The sequence below is a fragment of the Haliaeetus leucocephalus genome, unplaced genomic scaffold, assembly GCF_000737465.1.
Source record: "Haliaeetus leucocephalus isolate CR32 unplaced genomic scaffold, Haliaeetus_leucocephalus-4.0 Scaffold21, whole genome shotgun sequence".
Classification (NCBI taxonomy): domain Eukaryota; kingdom Metazoa; phylum Chordata; class Aves; order Accipitriformes; family Accipitridae; genus Haliaeetus; species Haliaeetus leucocephalus.
The window spans coordinates 1-25,665 of NW_010972457.1; the positions used below are offsets into that span (position 1 = coordinate 1).

At 37.0% G+C, this 25,665-nt stretch overlaps 1 protein-coding gene across 1 annotated transcript in view; it reads right to left on the reverse strand.

Moving 5' to 3' along the window:
- Positions 1-1,706: 1,706 nt before the first annotated feature.
- FREM3 (FRAS1 related extracellular matrix 3) overlaps positions 1,707-25,665 on the reverse strand; it is a gene marked incomplete at its 3' end in the record, with an annotated part of 45,703 nt that continues 21,744 nt past the window's right edge. The window contains 3 exon segments of the mRNA XM_010576306.1: positions 1,707-1,882; positions 2,137-2,367; positions 4,774-4,920. Coding sequence (XP_010574608.1) covers positions 1,707-1,882; positions 2,137-2,367; positions 4,774-4,920 — 554 coding nt within the window.

Below are 25,665 nucleotides of genomic sequence, written 5' to 3' on the forward strand. Positions count from 1 at the left end.
CTGAGAAAGATTAAATGAGAGACAGCGTCATGTTTACCATGCTTATCATGTTTAAAACTTTGAGAAAAATTATTTTACTGCAGGATGTTTATGAAAAACACAGATCATGACAATTACAGCAATTGTGCATTTGGGTAAATGGTTAGCATTATTAAGGCCAGACAGATTGACAACCTACAAGGACAAAAAACCTTAAGTAACTAGGTAAGATTTTTTGTGCCTCAACAGACAACAAAAGAGGGGAAAATTCTGTAAGCCCTTATAAGTCACTGATGAAGGAACAAATGACCTCTGAATGCCCGACACTCTGAAGATTCCTGCCAACCACTCAGGCTGACTCCTACAGGTAAGGGTATAATAGAAACAAAAGATGTTAAAAGGATTTTCTGAACCAGAAGTTTAAGTAAGCCACAGAACTGAGGATGACCCACCATTTTCCCTGCCCATGAAGCACACAGAAAGCTGGTATCTCAAGCTATGACTAGGTGATAGAAGACTTCTATATGAAAACCAGTTTCTTCAATCAAAGCTTTAATATTTCACTGCTTAGGATAAATGCTAGCCTCTATCTTAAACCTGGTTTCATTTATAAATGCCCATTACCTTATCTTTATTAAATATACTTTTGAATGCACATTTTAGTTTTGATTAAGAGTTATCTGATATATTTAATAATATCTAGTATTTTTACAATATGTAATAATTTCTCTCCTCTGCCATCTCGCTTTTTCAGTTTATAACAGGCTTATTTTGTAGTCAAGAACTGTATTTGGAAAACTTAACTTTCAAATGAGTTGAAGAAAGAATCATATTATCAATTACCTGCCTCTATTAACTATAGTATTTGAGTGACTATCACCATGCTGAAAGTCAGCGCACGACCACAAACTTACATTCACACATCTCTGAATATCCAAGTGAAGACAGGATGGTGATCTGAACTTTATAGCTGGCTTCTAACCTAATCAAAACCCCCAAATCTCATTTGATTTTAGAAATGGTTTAGTTCTAAATCTACATGTCTGTGGTTCATGACCAACTCCGTACATCACCTTCTTTGATAACACAGATTCACAAATGAGATAAAAAGCATTATTAAGACCGATCATTGCTTCATGCAGCCTTCTGTGTCAGTTACGTTAAAACAAAAAGTGATATTCAATGCCTGTAGTGTGTCAATTTTGAAATATTAGTTCTTGCTGAATCAGCTGAAGCCCTGACTTGCTTCTTCCAGCTACACAGTCAAAAAGCAAAACACTGACAACAGGAAAAGCCCCACAATGGGGACCTCAGTTCTCATTCAGGGTATATACAAATGTGCAGTGATCAGTGAGATCCTCAACAACAGGAAAGGTACAGGGTTTAAGACTAGCAGAATCCTTTTTTCCCCTCTAAACAACCACTGCAGGGACAGGCATTTCCTCTTCAGCAGGAAAAGCTGCAGGATAAAAAAATCGTGCCTCTTCGAAAAAAGGTATACATATATGTATACATGTACATACACAGGTATACCCATATATGTGTACGTACATGTATACATATATATGTGCGTGCACACACACACGCACTCCTACATTTTGGACTTTAAAACACTTTAAGCAGAGAACTAGACACACAAGTTGCCTGCAAAAATCACTTGTTCCAGCTACTGAAGTTACTGGCAGTACTTGATGACTAAAAACTATTGCATTTGCTCTTTTACTTACCGAAACACGAATATGATGCTGAATGATCTGTTGCCCGCTATATGACATACCTTGGTGTGTAGAACAAATGACCATCAGCTCTTCACTGACATCTCCAGATCTTCTAACAGGTATCAGAAGTTCACCTATATCTTCCTCTACTCTATATTCCAGCTGAGGAATATACACTGTAGATACTGAAGAAAAACATGATAAGAGAAGCGGGGGACCAAGGTTGAACACCTCTATGACATTATACACAGGATCAATTTAGCCAGGGAAGAGATTTAACAAGAAATACAAATTCTTTGTTCAGCTAGGTGAAGCTTTAAGACAGAGCTGAACCACAAGAGAGCAAAGACAGATGAGGTACACAAGTACTCACAGGACCCACAAGTGAACAATACTGCACTTAATCACAAATTCTAAGGGAATGAGAAGTGATACATACCATCACCAGGGTCCACGATTTCAACCGTTGCTATTGCTGGAGTCTCAAGGGCAGCCATAACCGGATCAGACAGAACAATCTGGAATGTTTCAGATGCCTCATATTCATTGTCTGCAAATATCCTCACTCTCCAGGTAGCCAAAGCCTGTCCTGGATTGAACTGGACTTGTTTCTGAGATTTCCCCTTGAAGTCTTTATCCTTTACTGCTGTACCATCTTTGGTTCCAATACCTGCATAAAAATTCAGAGGAATTATTCTCCATGCATTTCAGTATTTTAATAAAATTAAAACAACCACCACCAAAAAATAGTTTTAAAATGCTAATCTGGCAGTTACTGACCTTCAGAAAAAAATAAGGATGGTTATATCACACTTTCTCTAACATTGTTGCATAGCTCATAAAAAAAAAAAAGGTAGTTAAGGTAGGGTCCTGCCAACATTTGTGTGCATAAAGAATTGTATTTGCATGAAAAATTCCATTCACCTGCTGAGCACTTAAAACCTATACAAGAATCAACAAAGTTAATAAGGCATGAGGCTATTTATCAAATATGACTGAACAGAATTGTTCAACAGGGCCAATTTTCCCATCTATATAAAAATTTGTGGAAAAAGTGTTCCAGTTATGCCTTCAGAAAAGATATATCAGCCTGTTAAGAAATTTATTTATATCAGTTTAGGTGTTCAAGGCTTCGTTGAAGGCAAAATTTAGCCACCCACATTAAAAAAAAAGAAACCAAAACCCAACTCCACTGCTCAACTCTTTCAAAGAGAAATTAATCATTGTATTTTTAGTACTTTGTGCTTACAGTTTCTGTTACTGCTCTGTATCTGTACTGTACTTAAACACATTTAAGATCTGGGAAGTTCTTTTACCACTTTTACCTGTACACTGAATAAGCCCTAAAGACTTTTGCCATCTGTCCAAGTCTTGCTTCTGCAGATGCTCTCCTAGCTAGGTGAGTAAAAACCTGGACATTTGATGTGGAATTTTAGCTCAGTGTGACAGAACAATGTTCTCAGGGTTTATTAGGTCCACCACACTATGCAAATTTGCTCCTTCTTTCCCACCCCCATTTTTTCTTCCTTGTGTAACTCTAAACTGCAATACTTAGTCACATATCCATCCTCTCTGCTGGGGTATTATCCAAGCAGAAGCTTTTTATTGTACAAGTTTAAAAGACTGCACATTCTCATCTTAATAAAAACCACAGAGGGTAGTTGCATATCCAGAAATGTGAACGTGCTTTATTGGAAACGCACGTGCAGGATGCTACAGCTGACATAAGGATTCATTCCGCTTTTGCTGCTTAATGCAGCACAAAGACTCAATTTTTTTTTTTTTTTAAATGAGACTGTATCATACAGAAAAATATATCATAGGAAGGCACTCAAGATTTTTTTAAAATACAAAGAGTTCTTACACATTTTTAAGCCTGCATATTTTTATACCTAGGTTTCTTGTTTGTTTCAATCAAAGGTGCACACATACTGGCAGAATCCAACTGTGGATGTAATGAAGCGAAGATCTGTAACTCACCATGGGGTTTTGAAATTCATTACTGCCTTTGGGTTTCAATGCAGCATTAGCTCAAATATATGAGCATCTTTTTATTAAGGTTCAAGAACAGCAATTATGAGTCACTTTACCTCCCCAGTTCAGAATGATTAATCCCTCTCAAGTCAATGGCCTACATGTTTGTTGGAATTTGATGGCTAGCAAAGAGCTTCTGAAGGCTGTGAAGTATGAGATCATTCCTAAATGATTTAGTTCCTAAATTCCCACAGTTTTTCTATTCCAGAACTGCTTAGGTTTTAAATTCCTGATTTAAGTAATACTCAGATAATAGCCCAATAGATTTGTGTTGTGCAAAGCAAATATTGTCATACCTGGGTTTAAATTACAAAAACCCTAAAATGTTAAATCTTTTTTCTTTTTGTTTTTAAATCAGAGAGAAAAAGACCCTTCTGCTCAGTGCTTCTCGAGTCGCTCCATTGGTGCAAAGACTTCTATGATTCCTATTTACTCTGCAGAGCTGTCACAATTGGGTACTCTGCTCTCCCATGACAGCACACTCGTAACTTCAGTGTGCTCTGTACCTGCCACCTCTGCTAGCAGACGACCCTTCGAGAATTTCTAGTAGCTTTCAGATTTTCTCATAGGTCAAAGGCCAGCATAACACTGCCCTTGTAAAGTAAGCAGTTGTAACTAACTTCTCCACAACTTGGTTCTGCAAGCAGAGACCAGCTACTTTAAGAACTTACTTGTTTACTTATAGCTAAAGTTAACATGTTACAAAATGCATCCTCCTGCCAAAATAAACAAAGCAGAGTATCCCAATTTCTGTTTTGTTGTCTGGCAAGTGACTTCAGGAGAAATACACTGGGCAAACAGCAGAAGTTCATTTTATTGATTTGTTCTTATATCTACTAATATACATACTCACTTAGATTTCTGGGTGGCAGCAGTGGAAAATGAAACACATAGCGACATCTGAGCAATAAAAATCTATACCACTGTCATTCTCATTATTAGATATTTATTATGTAAACAGAGGAACAAGCAACTATGGAACAGCTCCTTAACAGCTGCCTTTTCTGGCGCAAGAAGCTTCAAACAGTAAAGATTTACTTACTGATAAAAGAGGTTTCTTGCAGATATCCTCTGCGTCTGATGGCCACCTCCAGATATTTGGAGTTCTCATCTATGACGTAGTTCTCCTTCTCCAGTGAAATCCAAGCCCAGTTCAGACGAAATGGCTGGCTCTTTAACATGTTCCCCCCTGTGTTACAGAAAAAGTATTCTGAATATTACATACAGTTTGCAAAACACAGCTAGAACTCCCTGAGGTCATTGCTTAAGTCTATTTGTATCACCTCAGGACAAAGCCAGTCTGTTTTTTCAGCTGCAGATATGAGGGACAGAGGTGCATCACACGTGAACCACAATGGTCCACTCTCCCAGACCTTGCAGAGTTGACCAGCACACGCCTTCCAAGAGGCTGGAGGCTAGTTCAGGGGTCACAGCCTGTGTCTTAGCACACCAGCTCCCTAATTAAGCTAACTACTAACTCTCAGAGATTACTTTTCTGTCTGGAGTGGGATTAAGCTGTGAAAATAACTCTTTGGGAGGCTTTAGGCGGGTCGCATTGTAGTCTCACATTACTGACTCTTTTTAACAATGCTAGTACGTGCCTATCAACGTCAAACATGAGCAGAAGCTGAATTCAGCATCTCCTAGTAAATGTAGGCAACATGTAGTATTACATAAGGACTATATCATTAATTATACATTGATTGATGGTGCAAATATTTGCAAATTGTGACTAGACTTCTATTCTTTGCTTTCAGGAAAATAATTTATTAAAAACAGTAGTTACTTTGTGTTACACAAAGAAAAACTGAAAAAATCAAATTATGAATGTAATGCTATTTAAAATGTACAAAGCCAACAAAATTTAGGTTGTAATTTTCTTCTGGTTTAGAAAATTAACTCTTTAGAAGTATTCTGTAAAATTCTTATGTGATCTGGCAAATCCCGTTTCCACACAACAAAGGTAATCAAATAATAACTGGTCATGAAGCCATAAGCTTCCAGCTCATTAATTATTTTTTCTAGCAAAATTAGTCATTGTGCTGCATGCAATATGCTTTGTAGTACAAGATTATAACATCTAATTTCAGAAAGTTTTTATTGCTTATAGATAATTGACAAGGTAAGAACAACAAGAAAAAAGTTCCTCACATCCAGAACTACTAAGACTCTGTCCTCCACTTGTTTGATGATTTTCCACATAATGAACAGAAATTTGCAAAAAAAAAGTACTTCAGATATGTAAGAAGCCTCTACTTACTGAAACAGACAATTTAATAAAATAGAAAATTGTATCCTGCTAGCATTTGGGGGGTTTTGTTGTTGCTGCTAAAAATTATGTTTGTTAACATTTTTCTTCTAAAATAAAAATCGCATTTTGCTCTATAATTATGTACTTGTGTTACAGAAGGGTGACACCATGAGATCAACTGACTTATTCAGCACTGGATGAAATAAGCACTGAAACTTTTGGATTAAAGGATCTAATTCTCTACTAGTGTGCAGTTCACCTCTAATCAAAATCACCACACAATTCTCATTTGCTTTAGTGTTGCAAATTCTTATACTAACATTACCTCTATGGGTTCTCAGGCTCTTAAAAAGTGTAGGACAAAGTCGAACATAGGATTCTCCTGCTAACCAGAAGAAAATCTAAATTATACATTGTGAGTAATTCCAGTAATTAGTGAGGTTACAGCTGCATAAAACCTATGAGCCCGGAATAAATTTTAAGATCTTTTAAATTGTTACAACTTGGAATTAATCGTGCCTTTGAAAAAAGATGCAAGTCATTCAGCAACATTGTGAAAAAAAGCATCGAAGAAAACAGATTTCTGAAAAATCACCTTAGTTGCAAGCTGAAGTCTAAATCTATTCACCAGCTGGAATATGTTCAAAAAACTCTATTTAGCTGTTTGGCTGCTGCTTTGGCTGACACTCTATTGCTGCAGGCAGGCTGGAGAAAGACCTCTGAAAGTATAATTCACATGTACTTCTTGGTGACTACTCCCTTATAGAAAGCAGAAAGGCTTCTTTTTATCCTAGAAGCATCCCAATGAATGATGTTACTTCTGCTGAAAAAATGCTTTTCAGCATGATCATTATATTTCTGCTAGCATCTTCCCTGGAGGCTGGTTTTTTCACAGCCTTCATATCTTGACAGACTTAAGTGTTTTGGCTTTGGTTTTTTTCCCCATTTTTTTACAAATAAGACTGATCACAGTGTGCTCCAAATTAACAAAGATTTACCAGCTTAGAAACAAATGACTGGAAACAAAAGGAAACTCTGACTTAAGGCTAGATTAAATCCCAAACCAACCAAAAGCCTCACAACATGAAAAAAACTTGAATTCAATAATAAATTCATGATAAACCAGTCAATTTCCTACTAGTCAACAACTGCAGTCAAAAGCTAGCTCTCAAGTGTGAAATTACTCATGAACTGATACATAGGTCTATACAGAGCTAAAACCTAGATGTGATGGGATCACCTGCACACTTGTTTCCAGTCACAAGTATCAACATCTCTGCCATCTGTTTGCACTGCAAAGCCCTCCTACATACATAGAAAACACATACAGCCTCCTCCTCCTTACATACAAAACACACTTATATGTGTAGGTAAATACACTACTATGTATGACTGTTTAGCAAAGATATATTCATCATTCTTCAAGTATTGTACAGATATTTTCTTTTGGAAACGTCTGCCCCGACTGCCAGAGTGGGAAAGGTTTTAGGAAGGTTAATCTGCAATATAACTATGCCCAGACTCCTTAGTGTGCAGTACATGCAAAAAAACATACTCTTGGGAAACACTCTGGGGGGGAGCATATTGTGGATGTTCACCTATAGCATCGGCAATCCCAGCACAGTGTGTGTCACAGGATCTGATGACTGCCTGCTGGAGCTGATGATACAAAGCAGCTGCCATGAATCATTAGAAAATGTCTTTTGCTTTCATCAGCACTAGGAAGGATCAGAGAGCAAGAGAGCTAAAGATACACGTCACTTTTTCAGTGGTATGTGTATCGCATCCAACTGACCTCAGTACCTGGCTTCTTGTGAACTCCTGCATTGAACAAAATGATCCCAAAAGCAGACCCCAAACACTCTGTAGGCTTAACGTAGGCTCCAAGTATACTCATATAATTTCCTATTACTAGGAACATCACAGAACTCAGCATCCTAGAAGATAAATGTCTGGAACACCCCTTGGCACTTTCTTTTAATATGCAAATAGCAAAATACCCATTCATACTCCTAGACAATTTTTTCCCCTTTCCAAACAGACATCTCATTTGGTAGGTGCACTTCCAACAGCAGGTTCCCAACCTTGGGCTGCTTAAAGTTCAGTGAAAATCAGGATAGCTGAGGAACTTGTACTATTCACAATACTAATGCGAGGGCTCAACACTTGTTTACCGCCTCACAACTTCTTCACCCATTCCTTATTTCAGAACTGGGAAAAGGCAAGAGCAGGAGGCAGTTCATTTTTTAAGATAATGCATTTTCTGTTTTTAAGAGATAATAAAGTGTAGTCTAAGGAATCCATTCTTTATGTTAAGGATTCAGTATTTCTACTTTAAAAATAACAAACAGGACAATTTTATTCTGTAAAGTGTGTTCCAAATATATGCTTAAATATCTCTATTTTCTAACTAAACCACAAATTCATTAGATTACTTGCACATGCATCAGAAGCTGTAAAATGTTGCAGCTTCCCATTTTGCAATTTTTAGGAAGAATATATATGCAGGGGCAATTGCTGCAAAAATTAAGCATTCATATTAAGTATTTTACATTTGTATTTTTAGAGAAACAGAGAACACTGAAAGTGACAACAAACCATACCTTAAAAACAGGCCAGTATGAAATTAGATGGTTGCCAGTTCTACAGTTACGATAAATGGAGGTACTCCAAAAAGATACTATAATTAATAAGGCCCCTAAGTCTTTAACTACATAGTCCATCAGCCTTTTCCTGGCCGAAGAGGGAAGCCTTGAAAGGATGTCTCATACCATCAGCTTCATAAATCTAACAAAGCCAGAACTGTTTTTCTCTTGTCAAAGAAAATTTATGAAACTCGGGAGGTTTTTATGAAAAGATAATACTATCCTAGTTACTGCTTTCTTGCTTTTATTACCCCTAAGCAAGGGTTGATGTCATGCCAAGTTTTAATAGATCTTGGGGAAAAAAGACTAGAGTAATACAAGGAAGTAAAAGTTGGCCATGTGCTTGGCACATGGGTCCTGCACACTACGAAACATAGATTTTCTTTCTGTAACCCTCACAGACAGCATAAATATATATTCAGCAGTTCTAAATTAGTAAAGAATAGTACATTAATAACCCAAATAGCAGGACATTTTCTTCCTTTTTGCTCTGGTGAAAAGTCCATCTGACCACCATCTCAGACTTCGGTTTAGCTTGGGTGGTTGGCAGTGTTTCTATCAATTCCTTCAAGTAAAGTTATGTTTCTTTACAACAGCTGCTCTGTGGATGCAAGCATATTTGCAGTTGGCTTTGATTTGCTGGATAGCTAAAATTTACTGAAAGGGATCAGAAAGATAGAAAGCAGTTCAGGGAAATAAACAGTGAAGGAAATAAAAGGAATGAAAAGTTGGAGAAGCACAGAAGGAGAAAGAACAAAACTCACCAGCTCAGAAAAAGAAAATAAATATACATATGTATGAAAGGGAAATCTTTCCAAATGTTGGAAAACTTTAAAAGGCAGATGAGAGAGAGGCAAAAATCTAAATTAATTTGTAACTTTAGCTAAAAAACTAAGGTATAGCAAAATCACAGGTGGGCACTCATCCCCCTACCGCCCAAAAATCTTCAAAAATTCTTGGGCAAGGGACAGATAGCAGGTCAGGAAATGTAGAGTTTGTTGGGAACTAGGCAGGTTTTCTTTTTGCCTTTATTTTGAACAAAATTGATCTTGTACTATGGCTCAAGGAATTATTTTTACAGAGAAGTCAAGATCCAAGAAACTAAAAAAAAAAAGAAAAAAAATTACAACAAAGCAAAACAACATTTCCCCTGCCTCAGATATCTCATTTTCCCTTGCATTTACATAGATGCACTTAGAAAGAGTTTTGGTCTTTTGTTTGTTTAAGTGGGGTTTTGTTTGTGTACACCACAATATTGGGCTGTATTGTACCAAATGAGTATTCTCAGTCAGGTATTTGTAATGAGCAAACATTCTGGCTCAGAAGGAACAAGTGGCTGACCAGCTAAAACAGCTGCCATTAATCCCTAATCTTTTATCTTCCTTCTTTGCTGGCATGCACAGAAGGTCTAACACACTACTCAGACAAGCAGCAGGCAGGCATACTATTAGACTCAAGAAAACTTTGTCCTCACAAAAATATTTTCCAAGAAACTTTAAATAAATTAATACACAGCCAGCAATAACCTCAGACTGAAAATTCAGAAATGGACTTACTGTTCCTAAAAATATTTTTTTTTTCTAATTCTAGAAATTGTTTCTATAAAATTAATACTGTAAGCACAAATTGCAAAATTAGAAGATGTAAAAAAGGATTAGTTCTTTGTCTTTACTTTTGATGTAATGAGTAGATGTTCCTCTCCTGAACGTCTCAAGAGCTGAAATAACAGCATTAGGCTATCAACCTAGAAAAAAACCACTTTTTTCGGGAAAAAGCCATCTTCCTTGGCCTACTCTAAGCAGCTACTTTTAGCTGAGCTAAAGGAAAATCTAGAGAAACATCAAATTATTGGTGAAATGGCTTTCTAAAGAAATGCATCACTCTTGTCTCCCAAATACTTTAAGTCTGATTATAACATAAGTTCTGTTTTAAGGACATGCCAGCATCTCAAAAGACATTAGATTTGACTTTGAAGAGCAAACAAATAAAAACAAAGAGTAAGCAAGTTATAAAATCACTTTTTCTTTTAAAATATCTAAATGCAAAGTGCAGAATACATGTCAAAAGTGGCTGCTGTATAGTATCACACTTTTTCTTTAAGCGTATGCAAGTCAAAAATAGGAATAAATTGTACGTGTTGGAAAAGAGCACTAACTATCAAAAGAGCAAAAACTAGCTGACAAAAAAGTACACCTGATCATTTTGAGTGCACAAATCCAAACAGTGGTACCATGCCATAGCCAAAACTTTTACATGGCCTTTAAATCAGTATTTAATAGGTCTTTTACAATTCATGCCTGATTTCAGTTATCATCAAGAAATTTTGAGGCCTTAATGAATCTACATAAAGCTGCTTACACTCAAGATTTTTTTCTCTTTTGCTGTGGTTGGATGAGGGGGGATTAAAGGAACAGGCACGCTGTTGTTCATATTTCATTGAAGTCACTTTCATTATTGCAGCTTGTGGTGGAGGGCTGAATTACTTTGTCTTCTGCTTTTAAATCTAATCCAATTGTGGGGATTTTGTCTTTTCATCCTCCTGAATTCTGAGAGACCTGGAAGTTGACTAAAAGGTTTGTAATTTGAGAACGATGAGCCAGTGCCTACAGTGAAACATGAGGCGAGCCTGTGCAGCAGGAGACCAAAAGTCATATCCCATCTTTGTCTTCACTTGCCCACCCTTCCCCACTCCCATTCCAGGACTGGGGGGTTGCACTGTATTGTCAATAACAAAAACTACATGCATTTTATAAAAAGACCCTGATCTGCTACCATATTCTCGATCCGGAAAGTGCATTACTTCATTTGTGACTCCAGTGTTTTTACTCATGTTCTCTGCCTTAGTTGCTTTGCTTTAGCCTGTTTTTATCATGAATTAGTAATCTTTACCCAGACCCAGTCATCCTCCACCTAAATCAAGTATTGCATCCTTCTGTTAAAATTCGTCATTTACACTGTACCTTTATAGTCTTTCTGGAAGCCATTAACTCAAGAGAAAAATGTCCTTAAAGCCTCACAATAACATGCTTTGCTGCACTACATGATTCTATACTAAAACTATTTATCTGGCGGAAGTCATCATAACATATTGTTCATCCATGCCAGTATAGCTCACTGGAACACAAAAGCCGTGCTTCAATTTGCTTCAAGTATTAGCATGGAGGAACATGGTTTAGCCTGCGTGGCTGGGAAGGTGTTTTTCATCAACGAGACCTTCCCAGTTCTTGGAGTTTTTCCAATATATGAACACAGTGCAAGAGACAGATGCTAAAAGCAACTCTCAGACAAACTTACTGCTGCTCCAGAGACTGTAAATGTTTTCAAGTATAGGAGTTCATGAGAAGCCCAGGAGTTTTTGTTCTGGCAAAAGGGAACTTGGTATTTGCAACAAACCATTATCACTACACTTCTAAATAAACCGGTTTTGTTGGTAGAGAGAAGTTGCATTTAATAGTACAATTAGGAGAAAAACAGGGAGAAAAGAAGTTTTGTATCACAGGCTTGTCTGATTTTTGTCTGTTTTTTTAACAGCCTCAGTCATAGATAGCAGTCTAGCCATGACACATTCTCTTTAGAAACATTCCCCTTTTTAGAAAGGGATGGAAAATTTAAAAGTGACGAGTTCAGCAAGGGGAGATGGGGCAGGGACTAAGACAGAACTACTGTAGAAGGATGTGTGCTACAAAGGCACAAAGACACTCCTTACCACCATCCAAGGAATTTCCAGTTGTTCCTGACAGCAACTTTATATCATTACAGAGATACAACAAAATTTATTAGAGGTCATCCACATACATAGTCTTACATACTCTGCTTGTTAGGAGTTAAGTCTAACTTCTACTCCTTATTTAATGTAAGAACAAATTCATCTTCTTATGTAACCAGGCAGCTCAGGCAACAATAAACTACCCTCAAATCAGGCCTATGGTCCAACAAAGATATATTCAAGACAAATGAGAAATAGGAGATTGCTAGCTATTATTTCACGAAAGTCTCTTTGTGTGGAAAGACTCAGAGAAAAAAAGAGAAAGGAGAGAGGAAAAAAAAGACAGACAGAATAAAGGAACATCAGATTAGTGAAGTTAACAACAAAAAAAATTAAAAACCTGGAACATGCCCCTGAGGGAAGCTAAGAGTGAGCTCTTCAGTCATTTTTCACATTCATTTGAACAAGCAGAAAAAATAATTTTTGGATAACCAGTTCTTTGCCAGAAAAAAAATCTTCATCAAAAAAGGAACTGAAAAACTTCCTTGTCACTTGTTTGCTCTAGATGGTTCTTGGATTTTTATTATGCAGAAGACTATTAAGGAAATACACTGTCTGCAGAAAGTGATGAGTATTCCTTGAAAAAATATTTGTAGGTAAAGCTAATACTAAAGTCTCTGCTTTTCTGGACTGTACTTGGCCTGAAAGAAGTCACAGTAACTGTGGGAATTTGTTCTGCCACCACCATCCATTTTTGTATTAATTAAATTAAAAGTATATTCCAAGGAATCATCTTCATTTCCATGGTTTAGGTTAATAACAGAAACTACGTGCCTACTGTAGAAGAAGCAACATCAGCCAATTAATTAATCAGACAGTCTAAATTGTGCATTATTCAGTTCACAAGCTATCCATATGCTAAAGACTATTTTACCAGAGAATTCTACCAGACCTTTGCAATAACAAACACATTCAAGAATTCTGCAAGCCATTTGAACTGATAAACCAGCAAAACTTATGTGATAAATTCTTCATTAGAAATTTCCTTACCCAGTCATCGTCTTGCACATACTTACGGTCTGTCTGGGCTTTGATCCTTATCCAACCTAATACATCTGATCTAATTTAGGCTTCCTCAGTATCAGTTGTTTCAAACAGCTATCAATCCATTTGCAAGCTGTCATGTCTGACTACCTATACAAATGATTTGCCAAATTCCGAAAATATCATGAGAACAATATACAGAATATGATTTTTAACAATGATCTTTTTATCATGAGAATATAAGTGCCTTACAGACTCTAAGCAGTATGACAGACATGCTTTGTAGATGATAGTACAGCACAGCCAAGGGAAATTAATACAGGAAGTAACAAACCATAAATTACAGTAGAAAGACTGATCACCAGGCTCATAGACACCTGTCTAAATTCTTCTAAATTCTGGAGAGGTGCCAAGACGTATCACAGAAACATAAGATGTGTTTCTTTCATGCTTCAGAGGCCTTCCCTTTTACTCCCTGGTGAAATGCCTGCTCAGTCTTAAAGATCATTGCCACATGGCTATTTTGCAGAGCCGTAGTAAGACCAGTAGATGAAGACAGATGATGACAAAAAGGCTTCCTGAACCCTCCAGCCACTTGAAGTTGGCTGAAGTTCCACAGCAGGGTAATGACCTGGAGCCTCTCCAAGAACCTTACAGAAATCAGTATTTGTCTAACAAGGATCAGCGTTCTAAGGAGTGACTGCCTCTGCCTCCCTTTCTTCTGATTTTTCTGCCTCTGTAACTCCATAACAGTCTTGATTTCTTCACACATGGAGGCTGCTTGCCCATACACCCTGTCCTTCAATACCCTCAAAAGGGAGTGCCAGCTGGGTTGCCCAAAGATGTGTGCTTGTGTTTGAAGAGAATGATCATTTTTTTGTATAACAAAATTGCAGACAATAAAGAGAAGCACTAGAGCACCATGAAAGGTGCTCATGTTATCACACTTGGCCAAGATTTTCTCTAAGCAAGCCTGCATAAAGGAAGGTAAAGCAGGTACCCAAAACAGAAGTGAAAGCTTCCAAATACAGCCTCACTCATTTCTACTGACAGAGCTCACGAAGCAGGTAACTTGCCCTTGGTAAGAGCTTCATCATTACTTACACACTGTATCACAATAAAGAAAGCTTAGTAGCAATTTCATGACATGGCAAACAAGTGATGCCAATGCCATTAGTCATGGAGCAGGCTGAAATTAGAAGATAACTGCTGAAAATCTAAGAAGAGCCAAACCATGCAAGTAAATAATTGCCACTGAAGAAAAATTGATGAATGAGTTATTGAATGTGGTACGCAAAGAAGACTGGTGTCTTCTACGTATGGATGTACTGATTTGGCAAGTATTTCCTTTTTGCTAATCTTCAGAATTGATAATTTGATAATTTGAATCTGCAGAAAAGATCACAACCTAATTGGGTAACTGCAGACAGATAAACTGGTACACATTTGTTTTTTAAAAATACTCTAAAATTCTGTCCTAGAAACTACATTACTCAGCAGAGAAAATCTATGGATCTGGTCTTAAATTATCCCCTAGCCCTTTTTCTAAAATGAACTGAATCCAAAAGGAATCTCTAACCTGTCAGAGATAGGCTAGATTAAAGAGTATCAGCTGAACTTGCAGTCTCCTTCCTAACAGTTCAGTCACTGCCTATGACTGTGCTAGCACATAACAACAACAACAATGATAAAGTTAGTTATCTGATGCCTCACATTGACCAAATTTAGTAAAAAGTATAGTGACGTGTTCCAGTTATGACAACTATGATGAACTGACTATGCACTGTAATCTTACAGAATATAAAAATTCAAAATTTACTACCTGGATTGGAGGAAAACACCACAATTCTTTCAAGTGAACCATAGGCCTGCTTTTGAGGTAGACTACTATTGTTTGACCTGCCTGATTACATCAAGAAGCTTAATTTGTTCACTATGCTGGGACAAGACCAAACTGATGTAGACAGATATATATACCTGAGTGGATATACATCACAATCTTAAAAAAGGCTGTTCTTCATGTGTTTGTTCATCAAACAGTACTTATCACACAGTTACAAATGCAATCCCTGTCTCAGGGAACAATTCTTTGAATCTCTCCTGCTGCTTTAAGAGAAAGCAGGAGGAAAGATCAATGGATGCATTCATTCTATCCAATACTCCTGCATACTCCATCCTGAACAAAATATGATTTTAGTTATGCTGTTACATGGTCAGTGCCAAAATGCATTACATTTCACAACTGCCACATTAAGTAGAGAGGGAGGATATATTACCAAGTTTATCATTCTCTGTGCAAAAATAACATCATGACTGACAACACCCATGTTCAACGCACAAAGGATGCAATTATCTTATGCTAATCATAACTCCGAAGTGCAGAGCTTTCGTTACAAACAGAAAGCCTCTTCGTTTTCCAAAAGGTAACTTTCTACGTGTGCTAACATGAGATAAAACTACCCATTTATAATGCAAATACTAGCTTTAATCATAAATTAAGTTCCTCCCCTGAACCAATGCTCTTTTGCAACATACTTTAATACACTTGGCATTTCAAGACCCTGAAGAAGTTGAAGCTTCACAGTGAGACCTTGGAGATGTTGTAAATCAAGGATCACTGCAATAGATTTACGTTACAGTTTGACCTTTAAAGTGTTCCAGCAAGAGGCACCTGACTGATCTGTAGTTTGAATCTGCAGGGTTCATAAGAGTGATGGTTGTCTTGGGAAGTTATGGCCTTCGTAATTCCCCAAATTACATCAACATGTCAAAACTAGGCAACACAGTTGATACTCCAGGCAGTCATTAGGGAAGGCTTCTTAAAGTGCCATACTAGGTAGAGGCTGAGGCTGAACAGTAGACAGTAACTTTGAGAAGTGAAAGAGCTGTGCCGTCTGGGAATGGTAAGAATATATTAATCATTTCTTACCTGCAGTCACAAAGAAATGTCATAAGCCTCTATAACATCAGAAAAAGCAGCTGCCTAACTTCAGATGTATTTCTTTCCTAGATAAGGTTAATGTGATTGTTGCTGACCTGTGGAGCCACTTCCTGCATAACAAAGTGAAATACGCTCTGGGTAAGAAGGGCACAAGCCAGAGTAATGGATAGGAACATGGCTGACCTTGGAAAGTTTGGTCTCATCACTGGTGCCAGGTAAGTTCAAATGACATGTGAGAAGTCAAACACCTTAAGAAGTATTTTCCTGGTCACAGCATTAGAAGTAGAAACTCCTGCACTCTTCCTCCCCATCCCAGCAATGATCAGCCAGCCGGGGCAAGGCAGTGCAGGCCCTGCCTTATGAAGAGCATGACATCTCTTCCCTTTGTCTACACAGAAGATGAAGCTAACAAGGGAGAAACTGGGAGCACCTGCATCAAGATGAGTGCTATCAATGCAGCAGCTGTGTCCCTCATGAGTTCTGGAGACTCAGAGACTTGCCTCTTGGGACACAACCCCTTCATAGCCTCCTTTGGAAGATGCTGCTTTGGAGCAACGTCTGGTCTGCATATCATTAAAGTACCTTCACTTAATTTTTTACAGATGCATAACAATACTGAAATGCATTTTCTAGTGTTTCAGATTAGATGACTTCTAAGAACTGATAACAGGCTGAAACAAATGGAAAATATTAGACTCAGATATCAAAGAGGTTAATGCTGAGAAGCTCTGTGCTGATACTGACAATGAACTTCAAGGAAATTTAGGTGAAACCAGGTAACAAGTTTGCAACTTGTCCCTGTTTCAGTTTCCATTTTGCATAATTCAGCTTGAGTTCCAAACATCTGAAACTGAATCCCATAGTATCCCCAAAACATTCTGAATACTATAGGAGATGTATGTTGAACAGAACAAATCAATTTGTATTCTGAGACAGGCATATTATATAGAACGGGTTTAGATGTTCTTTTTTCTTCCCCTAACTTCTGGGTAGTGACAGAGAAAGGAATAACTACACTTTCCTGAATGTACCACACATGTAAATGGTATGATCAATGCCCAATAGAAAAGCACATAAAAATACATTTTTAAGTTAATTAGTTCTATGTTATTTATAAATACCTTCTGGATTCAGATTTTGCACTTTGCAACTATACTTCAATTCCTAATTGTCCATCTGTGTATTCAGATGATTCACCAGATGTTAAGGGAATTACAGGGGAATCTCTGTCCCTCTAATTACAAGAGGTTAAATCAGGAGCCATTTCATGCCATTTTGAATGCACATTTAATCCTCATGCTTAAAATTCCCATCACTGACAACACTTACGGAACAGAAATATTTTCCTTTTAATAATACTTTAAAGAAAATTACCTACTTATGCTGTTAAAGACATTAGAAAGACAAATCACAGGCCTATGTGAAGCCTGAACACAGAGACAGGAACTAAATTCATTTTTGCATTGCTTACTGATACATAACATAGGAAGAAAAGGAATGAGGCAAAGAGGAATTGCTAAAAGACATGTGGAAGAAAAATATCTGAGATTTGAAAGAACCAGAGGAGAACAGAAGACTGCCCAAGGCATGTCAGGTCTTCAGGAAGAATATTGTGGACCACCAAGTCATCAATTTCAGCAGCACTAGAAAATTACATCCTTTAATTAAGTGTGTCCTGTTCTGGAAGACAATCCTCCTTAAGTGATAGATCTGAGAAATATTTACTCAGTTTTTTGGGGGGAACTGAAATCCAATATGACCAAAGATGTCAGGTGAGCAGACAAAAAGAAACAGACTTTATCTATTGTCCAAGGAGTTGACCTACATCAGCTCTCCTAAAAAGAAAAATCTTATCATGCCATCCAGGCAGAACTTAACCTGCTGCCACACATTCACAATATAACATCAGTTGACTGGGGCAACTGTGTTTTACTTTAGTTTCTGTTCAACTTTTGTTACCATTTTGAAGCAATGACAAACATGTCAAGTGCCTGATATACGAAACACTTCCTGATATGTTTTACATATTCAATCTGTTGTTATGAGATATATCAGAGACTAAAACACGTGCATGCCTGTTTACCCATACACATTCAAGCAAACCCCAAAGAATTATATTCTCTCATGTTATAACAAAACATCTATGGAACACATTAACTCATCAGTGATAGGAAAGGAAGGCAAATGCATAAATTTAATTAAAAAAAAAAATATCTAAAGATAGGTTAATTCCAACGGTAAGTCATAAAAGTTCCCAAATGTCTATTAATGTTATCTTTTAAATCTCTCAGGCTAAAATTGTCAAATGAAGATCTAAACAGATTGAGACATGAAGACATTCTTATCAGTGTCCATAGACAAATTGCAAGAGACAGCCATCCCATAGATTTCTCCTTTCACATAATTTTCCTTTTTTCTCACTCCTGCGCTTTCTCATGTTCTTTTAAATTTTGTCTTACGTCTCAAAGGACAGAGAAAAAGCCTTATAGTAAAAAATGAGAAAACTAAGCAAAATGGTGTTCTGGTGCAGGTAAGGTATTCTGCATTTGGTAAGTTAGAAGAAAATGAAGATTTTGCTTTAAGGCTTTTATTATTCTTGGTAAACCCTTCTAGCACAAGCACTGAACCAACCAATGAAAAGAATAAAACAGACCAGTTGAATTTTCTGTAGGAACCGCCAAATTAGTCAAGCCCATCAAAGTAGTGTGATGGGGGGAGACAGGCAGATCAGAGACCTTCAACACTTGAGCAAGTTATGGCAGTAACATATGAGAGCTGATCTGTAATAACTCTGTGTACATGTTCTGAGACCGCAAAAAATGGCAGGGGCAAGGGATGGCAGGGAGGAGGAATTATCATAGTCCCATTTCCTTGATTTTATATAGATGTTGAGAGAAACACATGGAGAGCATATGAATCCATAATACTCTTGAAGCCATGCTTTAAACAAGTGTTAAGTACCATTTTGAGTGGGACTATATTTGTAGAACCCACATCATTCTTACGTTCTTCAGTAGCCATCAGGAAAATAATCTACTTATGAAGCCTGAAGCCCTAATAATCTCTGTGATAGTTATACAAAAAATACAGAAATTGATCTGACATTTTGCTTGACACAGTAATGCTATATAAACTGGCAACAACATATTAACTGGAAAGAACCAACAATGAAATTTTAATCAAGTATTTTGTTTGCTCTCAAAAGTATAAGAAAAATCTTCGGTTATATTCTGTAGTTGCTTTCCCCAATGTTACCCAGATGCAAGAAAGCAGGAATGTATACATATTTTATCTCCTATCATTAAGATACAGAACCAAAAACATGAAGACAAACAAAATGTTTGCATAAAATTCAACTCAGAAAATTTGCTTACCTCCAGCATATGCTATAGTAAAAAATTGCCCCAGAAGACTGAATTAGTCCATGGTGATTTAAATCATATCAAACAAAAAATTCCTTCAGATTTCCTATGAAAAATTAAAAAGGGGGAAAACACAGACATTCTCTAGTACACTCTGTTCACATCAACATTAATAATTTTTATAACGAGGTGCCAAGACTCTCTAAAAAAGTACTCTGTGGAAATAAAGTTTAATTTACCTATTAAAAGAAAAATCAAACCACACAACTCAATGATAATAAGTCTTTTGCTGCTACTACTATTTAATCACATTCTTAACGTATGCAGTTTGGTGCTCTTTTTTTGCACACCTTATCCAAGAACATGCCACCATGATAGGTGATGCCTTAGGTTCACCAACTATGCAACTTTCCAGCTGCTTAGCACCATCTGAGCAGCTTTGTGTAGAATGAAGCAGCTTACTGAGGACCTGTGCTGTTGCTCCTGTTTAGAAAAGGTTACAGTCTATGAGGCCTAATCAAAGCTCACTGGATTTTTTTGAAAGACTTCCATTAACTTAAAAAAGTTTTTATCAGGCTCCTAGACAAGAAGGAACATGAAGACAGAGACAGAAAAAAGCGAAGGATTAAAATAAAATTCTAAATCACATTGTATAGCAAAAACATAGCTTTATCTTTTTTAAAGTATACTTAAAAATTTATGCACATACCATTCATTGGGTTCTTCATCACTAGTTTAAATGAAAAGCAGACTTGTGCGTTGTTCAAAGACAGCAGTTAAATCTATGCAGAGTTGACTGAAAGGGCCATTGGGCTACCACAGGTGATAAATGTATTTGCTAAGAAAAGAGAAAAACTATCTTTTTTTTAATAGTCTTCTTACAGAAAGTACAAGAGAGATTACTGTGGCTTTTGAAGGGCAAGATGTAGGTTTCAGTGCAATTACTATATAAACAAGAAGATAGCAATATTTTTTTTTTTTTTAAGAATTCATTTTATCCTAAGCTTTAGTCCAGTGAAAAGATACCAGAAAGGAATTATTTAATACACATGATTTTGAAAAGTTAACGCAGACTTCTCTATACTCTGTTTTGCATGATTAAAAACAAGTACTCGGCCATGAAATCCTCTATGTACAATGAAATGTGCCTTAAGCCTTGCTAATTTCATGTGCCTTTGTTGTTTAGTCTTTCTATACTGTACTCTTAAGACATTTTTAAATGAATACAATTTCCTTTCCTACTAACATGTCTCTTTACAGGTGCATATACTGGCATTAATGTTTAAATATGGTATTTAACTTTAAACAAGCATGAAACTGTTTTTGACAAATGAAATAGTAGTGTTCAGAAGCAGTTCTCAGTGTGTGCCTTTAAACATGCATAATCGAGTGGTCAGATGAAGACCAATGAAGGCAAAAGCATAGTTGCCCTGCTTGCCCCAACAATTATCTCAGGTACTATGGGAACGGAGCTGTGCAGCAGATCCCAGCTACTCAACAAATTCAGGATTTAACACTATTCACTGTGTTCAGTTCAAACACTCTGGGGGAACTTTAGTTTTATCTGAATCCCAGTATTACATACTGGGACAACCATTGCATTAACAAGAAAATAGTGTGAAAGTTTGTGCTCTAGGCTGCAAAAATCCCATTTTCTCCTTTTAAATTCCTTCAATATACTCAAATAATGATGAACATAATTAATAATATAATATTTCACAGTTTAGCTTTCATCATTAAGATTTTAAAAGTTTTTGGTGGAATATTAAAGATCACACTCCAAAATGAATCTGAACTCAGACATAACTGCACATGTGTGGATCTCCACCTAAAGCATATAGGACTTTCAAGAAAAGCCAAGAAAGAAAAAATTCAGTACTTTTTCCTAAAAGTCTGTATTACTGTTTGAATCTAGCAAACTAATGGGACTTAAAAGTAATTTCTGCAAAGCCATAATATCGGCCAAAACTTCCTCCCAGCTGACATCTTCTTAAGTACGCCTTGTCGTAATATTGATAACAAATAGCTTCTCCGTGAGAGAATTTTCAGCATTTAGAGCGCTGTGGGTTTGATCTCATTCACACTGGAGCAATACTAGAATTACTTTTTCAGTACCTATCTTTAATTTCTTAAAATTCTTGAAATTAACAGTTCAGTCACAGTCAAATCTCATCTAAATCCTAGGCCTCATATACTGTTAGTATAAGAAGAAACAATAGCCAGTGGGGTAGTATCAACATGAAATGAGCCTGGGGACTTCTTTCTTTTAGTTGAGGAAGTCTCAAAACCCAAACAAAATGTGCCATTTTCTTATTAGATGCATGGCAGGTAAGCAAGTAGCTCTCAAAGCTGGTTCAGCCTCAGAATTGCCAAAGCATCTTTGCTGCTTCATCCAGGCCTTGTAAGATCCCAGACAAAAAAAAAGTTCAAATGTAAAGGCAAAACAGAGGGCAGCACCTTCAGAATACTTGCTTTGCATATGGAGCTGCTTCCATACAGTCAGCTTACAGCCTAAGTAGTACTACACCGGGTGTCTGCTCCCACTTCAGATACACATCCTATTTGCTACACACACATAAAGGGTAGAGATTTGAACCCTGTGGCTAAAGAAGAATCTTACTCTGCAAGGATAGGAGTTGTACGTAGCAGAAAATAATGAGGCTTTTACAAATATGACCTTCTAGCTCTTAAGAACCAAAGTTCTTAAGTACCAAAAAGGCACAATCAAGGAGATGGCAACTCTGCAAATACCCAGCATGTCTGAGTGAAGATGTGAAGGCAGCAATTTGGAAAACAGCAACACTTGAGCTAATGAAAAACAGAGAGCAATCAGTGTGAAATAGAAGTTATCAAGTACTGAGTGTCAGGGTTATGCTTATATCCGTTCAAAGGAAATGATAGTCTGTAAGTATTATGTCTTTGGTAGCTGTTGTAGTCATCAGATCAGAACTGGTTAGCAGGTAGAGATCAGCCTCTTTGACCTATTACCTGTCAGAGCCTTCACCTCCTATTTTCTTGTCTCTTGTTTGGGGCCTGCCCTGACACTGGGTATTGACAAGGGACAAAAATGAGGAAAAAAAGTTAACACTTGGAAATCAAAGAATCATTCTTTCCATCCCCAAAGATTCTAAACCTAAATAACAACATCACTTTTTACAGAGAGGTGCTTAAACTACTAATGATGGGGAAGGACAGAAACGTTCAGCAGATATTTCTTTTTTTATCAATAGAAAGCAGACTGATAGCCTTGTACTGTATGAGAAGGAACTACTTTCTAAAGCAGCACAGGCCAATTTCTAAACTGCCACTAGAACGGATTGAACACCGTATTTTTAAAAAAACAGCAGTCCCATGTACTATTCAAACACATGTAGTATGTGCCAATAATAAAACAGCTGGCACATCTTACTCTCTTTCAGAAAGCACTATTTCTAAATGGGATTAACAAAGGTGAGTACTCAGTGGGATGCTAATCTGTTCCTTTTGTGACCAGGAACACATCTTTTGTGGTAACACTTGGTGATAACAGATTGTTAAAAAAGTTTAAAAATTGAAGCAAAAACAGGGAAAAATGTGCTGAACTAAATGAGCTGCTCAGTAGGCAGAGTCTATTAAAACAAATCCTGTGTTTCAATACTTCCAACTGCAAAGTTTTACAGACATTTTTTTAGATCTTATCAACATATAAAGTAGATAGTATGTATGGAATCAGGCACCTTGTCCTGGAAAGCCACCTTTCTGAAAAGGATCTGTTATGCAAAGCAGAAAAAAAACATCAATAATAAATAACCTTCCACTGCAATACTGGAGCTAGAGAATCCTTTGTTTTACAAAGGGGAGAACAGCAATTAAGATCTTCAAGGTTATTTTACTTCTCTACATTACTAAGAATCAGAACTCAGCACACGGTTCTGCTTTCTACAGTTAAAAATGGCCTTTGAGAAAGGGGGGTAGACACAGCAAAAGGGATATAAAAATAATTACTGCCTCATTGAAAAAGTATTTCATATTAGGAATGAAGTACATATAGATATCTATATTGTATAAAATAATGCTGTAGTAAGAAACTAGACAGGTCTAGCTGGCAAATAGATTTACATTACAAAGCAGCACCTCATGCAGAGGTTTGGATTCTGACTGGGCTTCAAAAGCTCAGACAAAAGAAAACCAAAAGGTACTTTGACTGCAGAGTAGAAATATTATTTCTAGGAGAAAACCAAGAGCGATAAACAACTCTTCAATCTAGGACTTCCATGAGAAGAATTTGTAGCCCACAGGTGAAGCTAGACTACTCAAGCTTTTGTAAGCACACACATTTTCCTCAGTGAAGATGATTAATTACTAGAACATATTAGTATGGAAAGTTAACGGCTTTTCCTTTTACTTCTTCATGCTTTTAATCTACAAATCAATCATTAGTTCAAAGAAGAGGCTTCTGGACTCAGCAAAATAACAGAGAAATTACCTGGGATACACAGCAGAAGAGAGCAAATGACCTAGCGGTCCCCTTCAGCTGAAAACACCTGACCTGAAGAATTTACAGGAGAAATATCTGGTTTCAATGTACCTTTTTTTTTTTATTTTAAAAAACACCACAGAAGACATCATAGCAGGGAACTAACAGAAGGCTACGAAGTTGGATTGGTAAGGGAAGAAGAGAGCAGTCAAGCAGCTTTAGGAAGCAAAGAATGGAAAGGAACTGAAAGAAACATGGTTTGGGAAGGAGAAGACATAAAACCTTGTTGCAGTGGTACCTCACAATGGTAAGGATTAATGACAGCACCCAGCAGAGTCAGGGCACAGAGAGGAAAATTAAACCAAAAATGTTCAAACAGGGATGCCCACTAGCCTCTGCATCTTTTTGACTCTCACTCAGGCCCATCAAGCACCGCAAGATGTCAATAATGTTTATATACCTATCAGGGAGACAAAATAGACAAACTTCTGAATTAAGATGTTCTTCTGCCCTGCAATTTAACTATTCTCTTCCAGGCCAGGCATCTCGCATTATACAGGGTGTTAAAAGTACACTTGCTAACCATAGTGGTAAAGAACACTTCATTGTTTTCTTCTCATCTGTATTAACAAATACCATATCCTTTCTCTGTCTCCTCTACTCCAGACTGAACAGTACCAAATCCTTTAATCTTTTCTTACTGGTCAAGTTTTCTACATCTCTGGTGATTCTCACTTCTTCCCCCAAGGCAGTTTCTCCAGTTTTTGTACATCTTCACAAATTCACACAAACTTTGTACAAGAAGTTTAGTATGGGATTTACTAGCACCAAGTGGAACAGTTATGTCTTGCATCTTAAAAACAATACCGTCATCCAGTTCCTCTATTCTAGTATGATTTTTCTCTATTACACAGTAAAAAAATATTAAAATCTTGCATCAGCAGAAATGGTATCCAACACCACAGAGGGGAGGATTAAAATAAAATAAAAAAGAAATCAATAAAGCCTTCTCTTCAAGTGTGTAACTTTATTAATTTGGAAAACTGGCTTTAAAATGGAAAACACTGTAGAGTGCGTATCTTGAAACAGCAATAGATGAAGGGATGAATCAAAGCCATGTCAGAAACACTTCATTGTTTTCATTCCACAGTTGCTCAGGTTCTCTCCTTTCAGCGGAAACATAACGCCTTTGCAAACAATTGTATCAAAATAAAGCCTTCCCACCTAATGGCTTCTTGTTCTTGAGGTCAACACAGGTAAAATGCATCATTCAGTGCTGTCAAGCATGACAGCAAATTAGGGCATACCAAAACCACACTGAATTCAAAAGATTCCTGCAGTGCAAGTTGTTTGACAAGCTTTGTTGCATAAGAATTCATACACCTTTGCTGACTAATGTTTTCAAACTTTATTAAAAATTAAAAGTTTTTGTAAACCCCTTAAAAATTCTATTTAACTTGGGACAAGTGTAGCTCTGGGTTTGTTTTAAGGCTGCTTGAAAATGGCTCATTAGTTGGAAATCCTTTGCC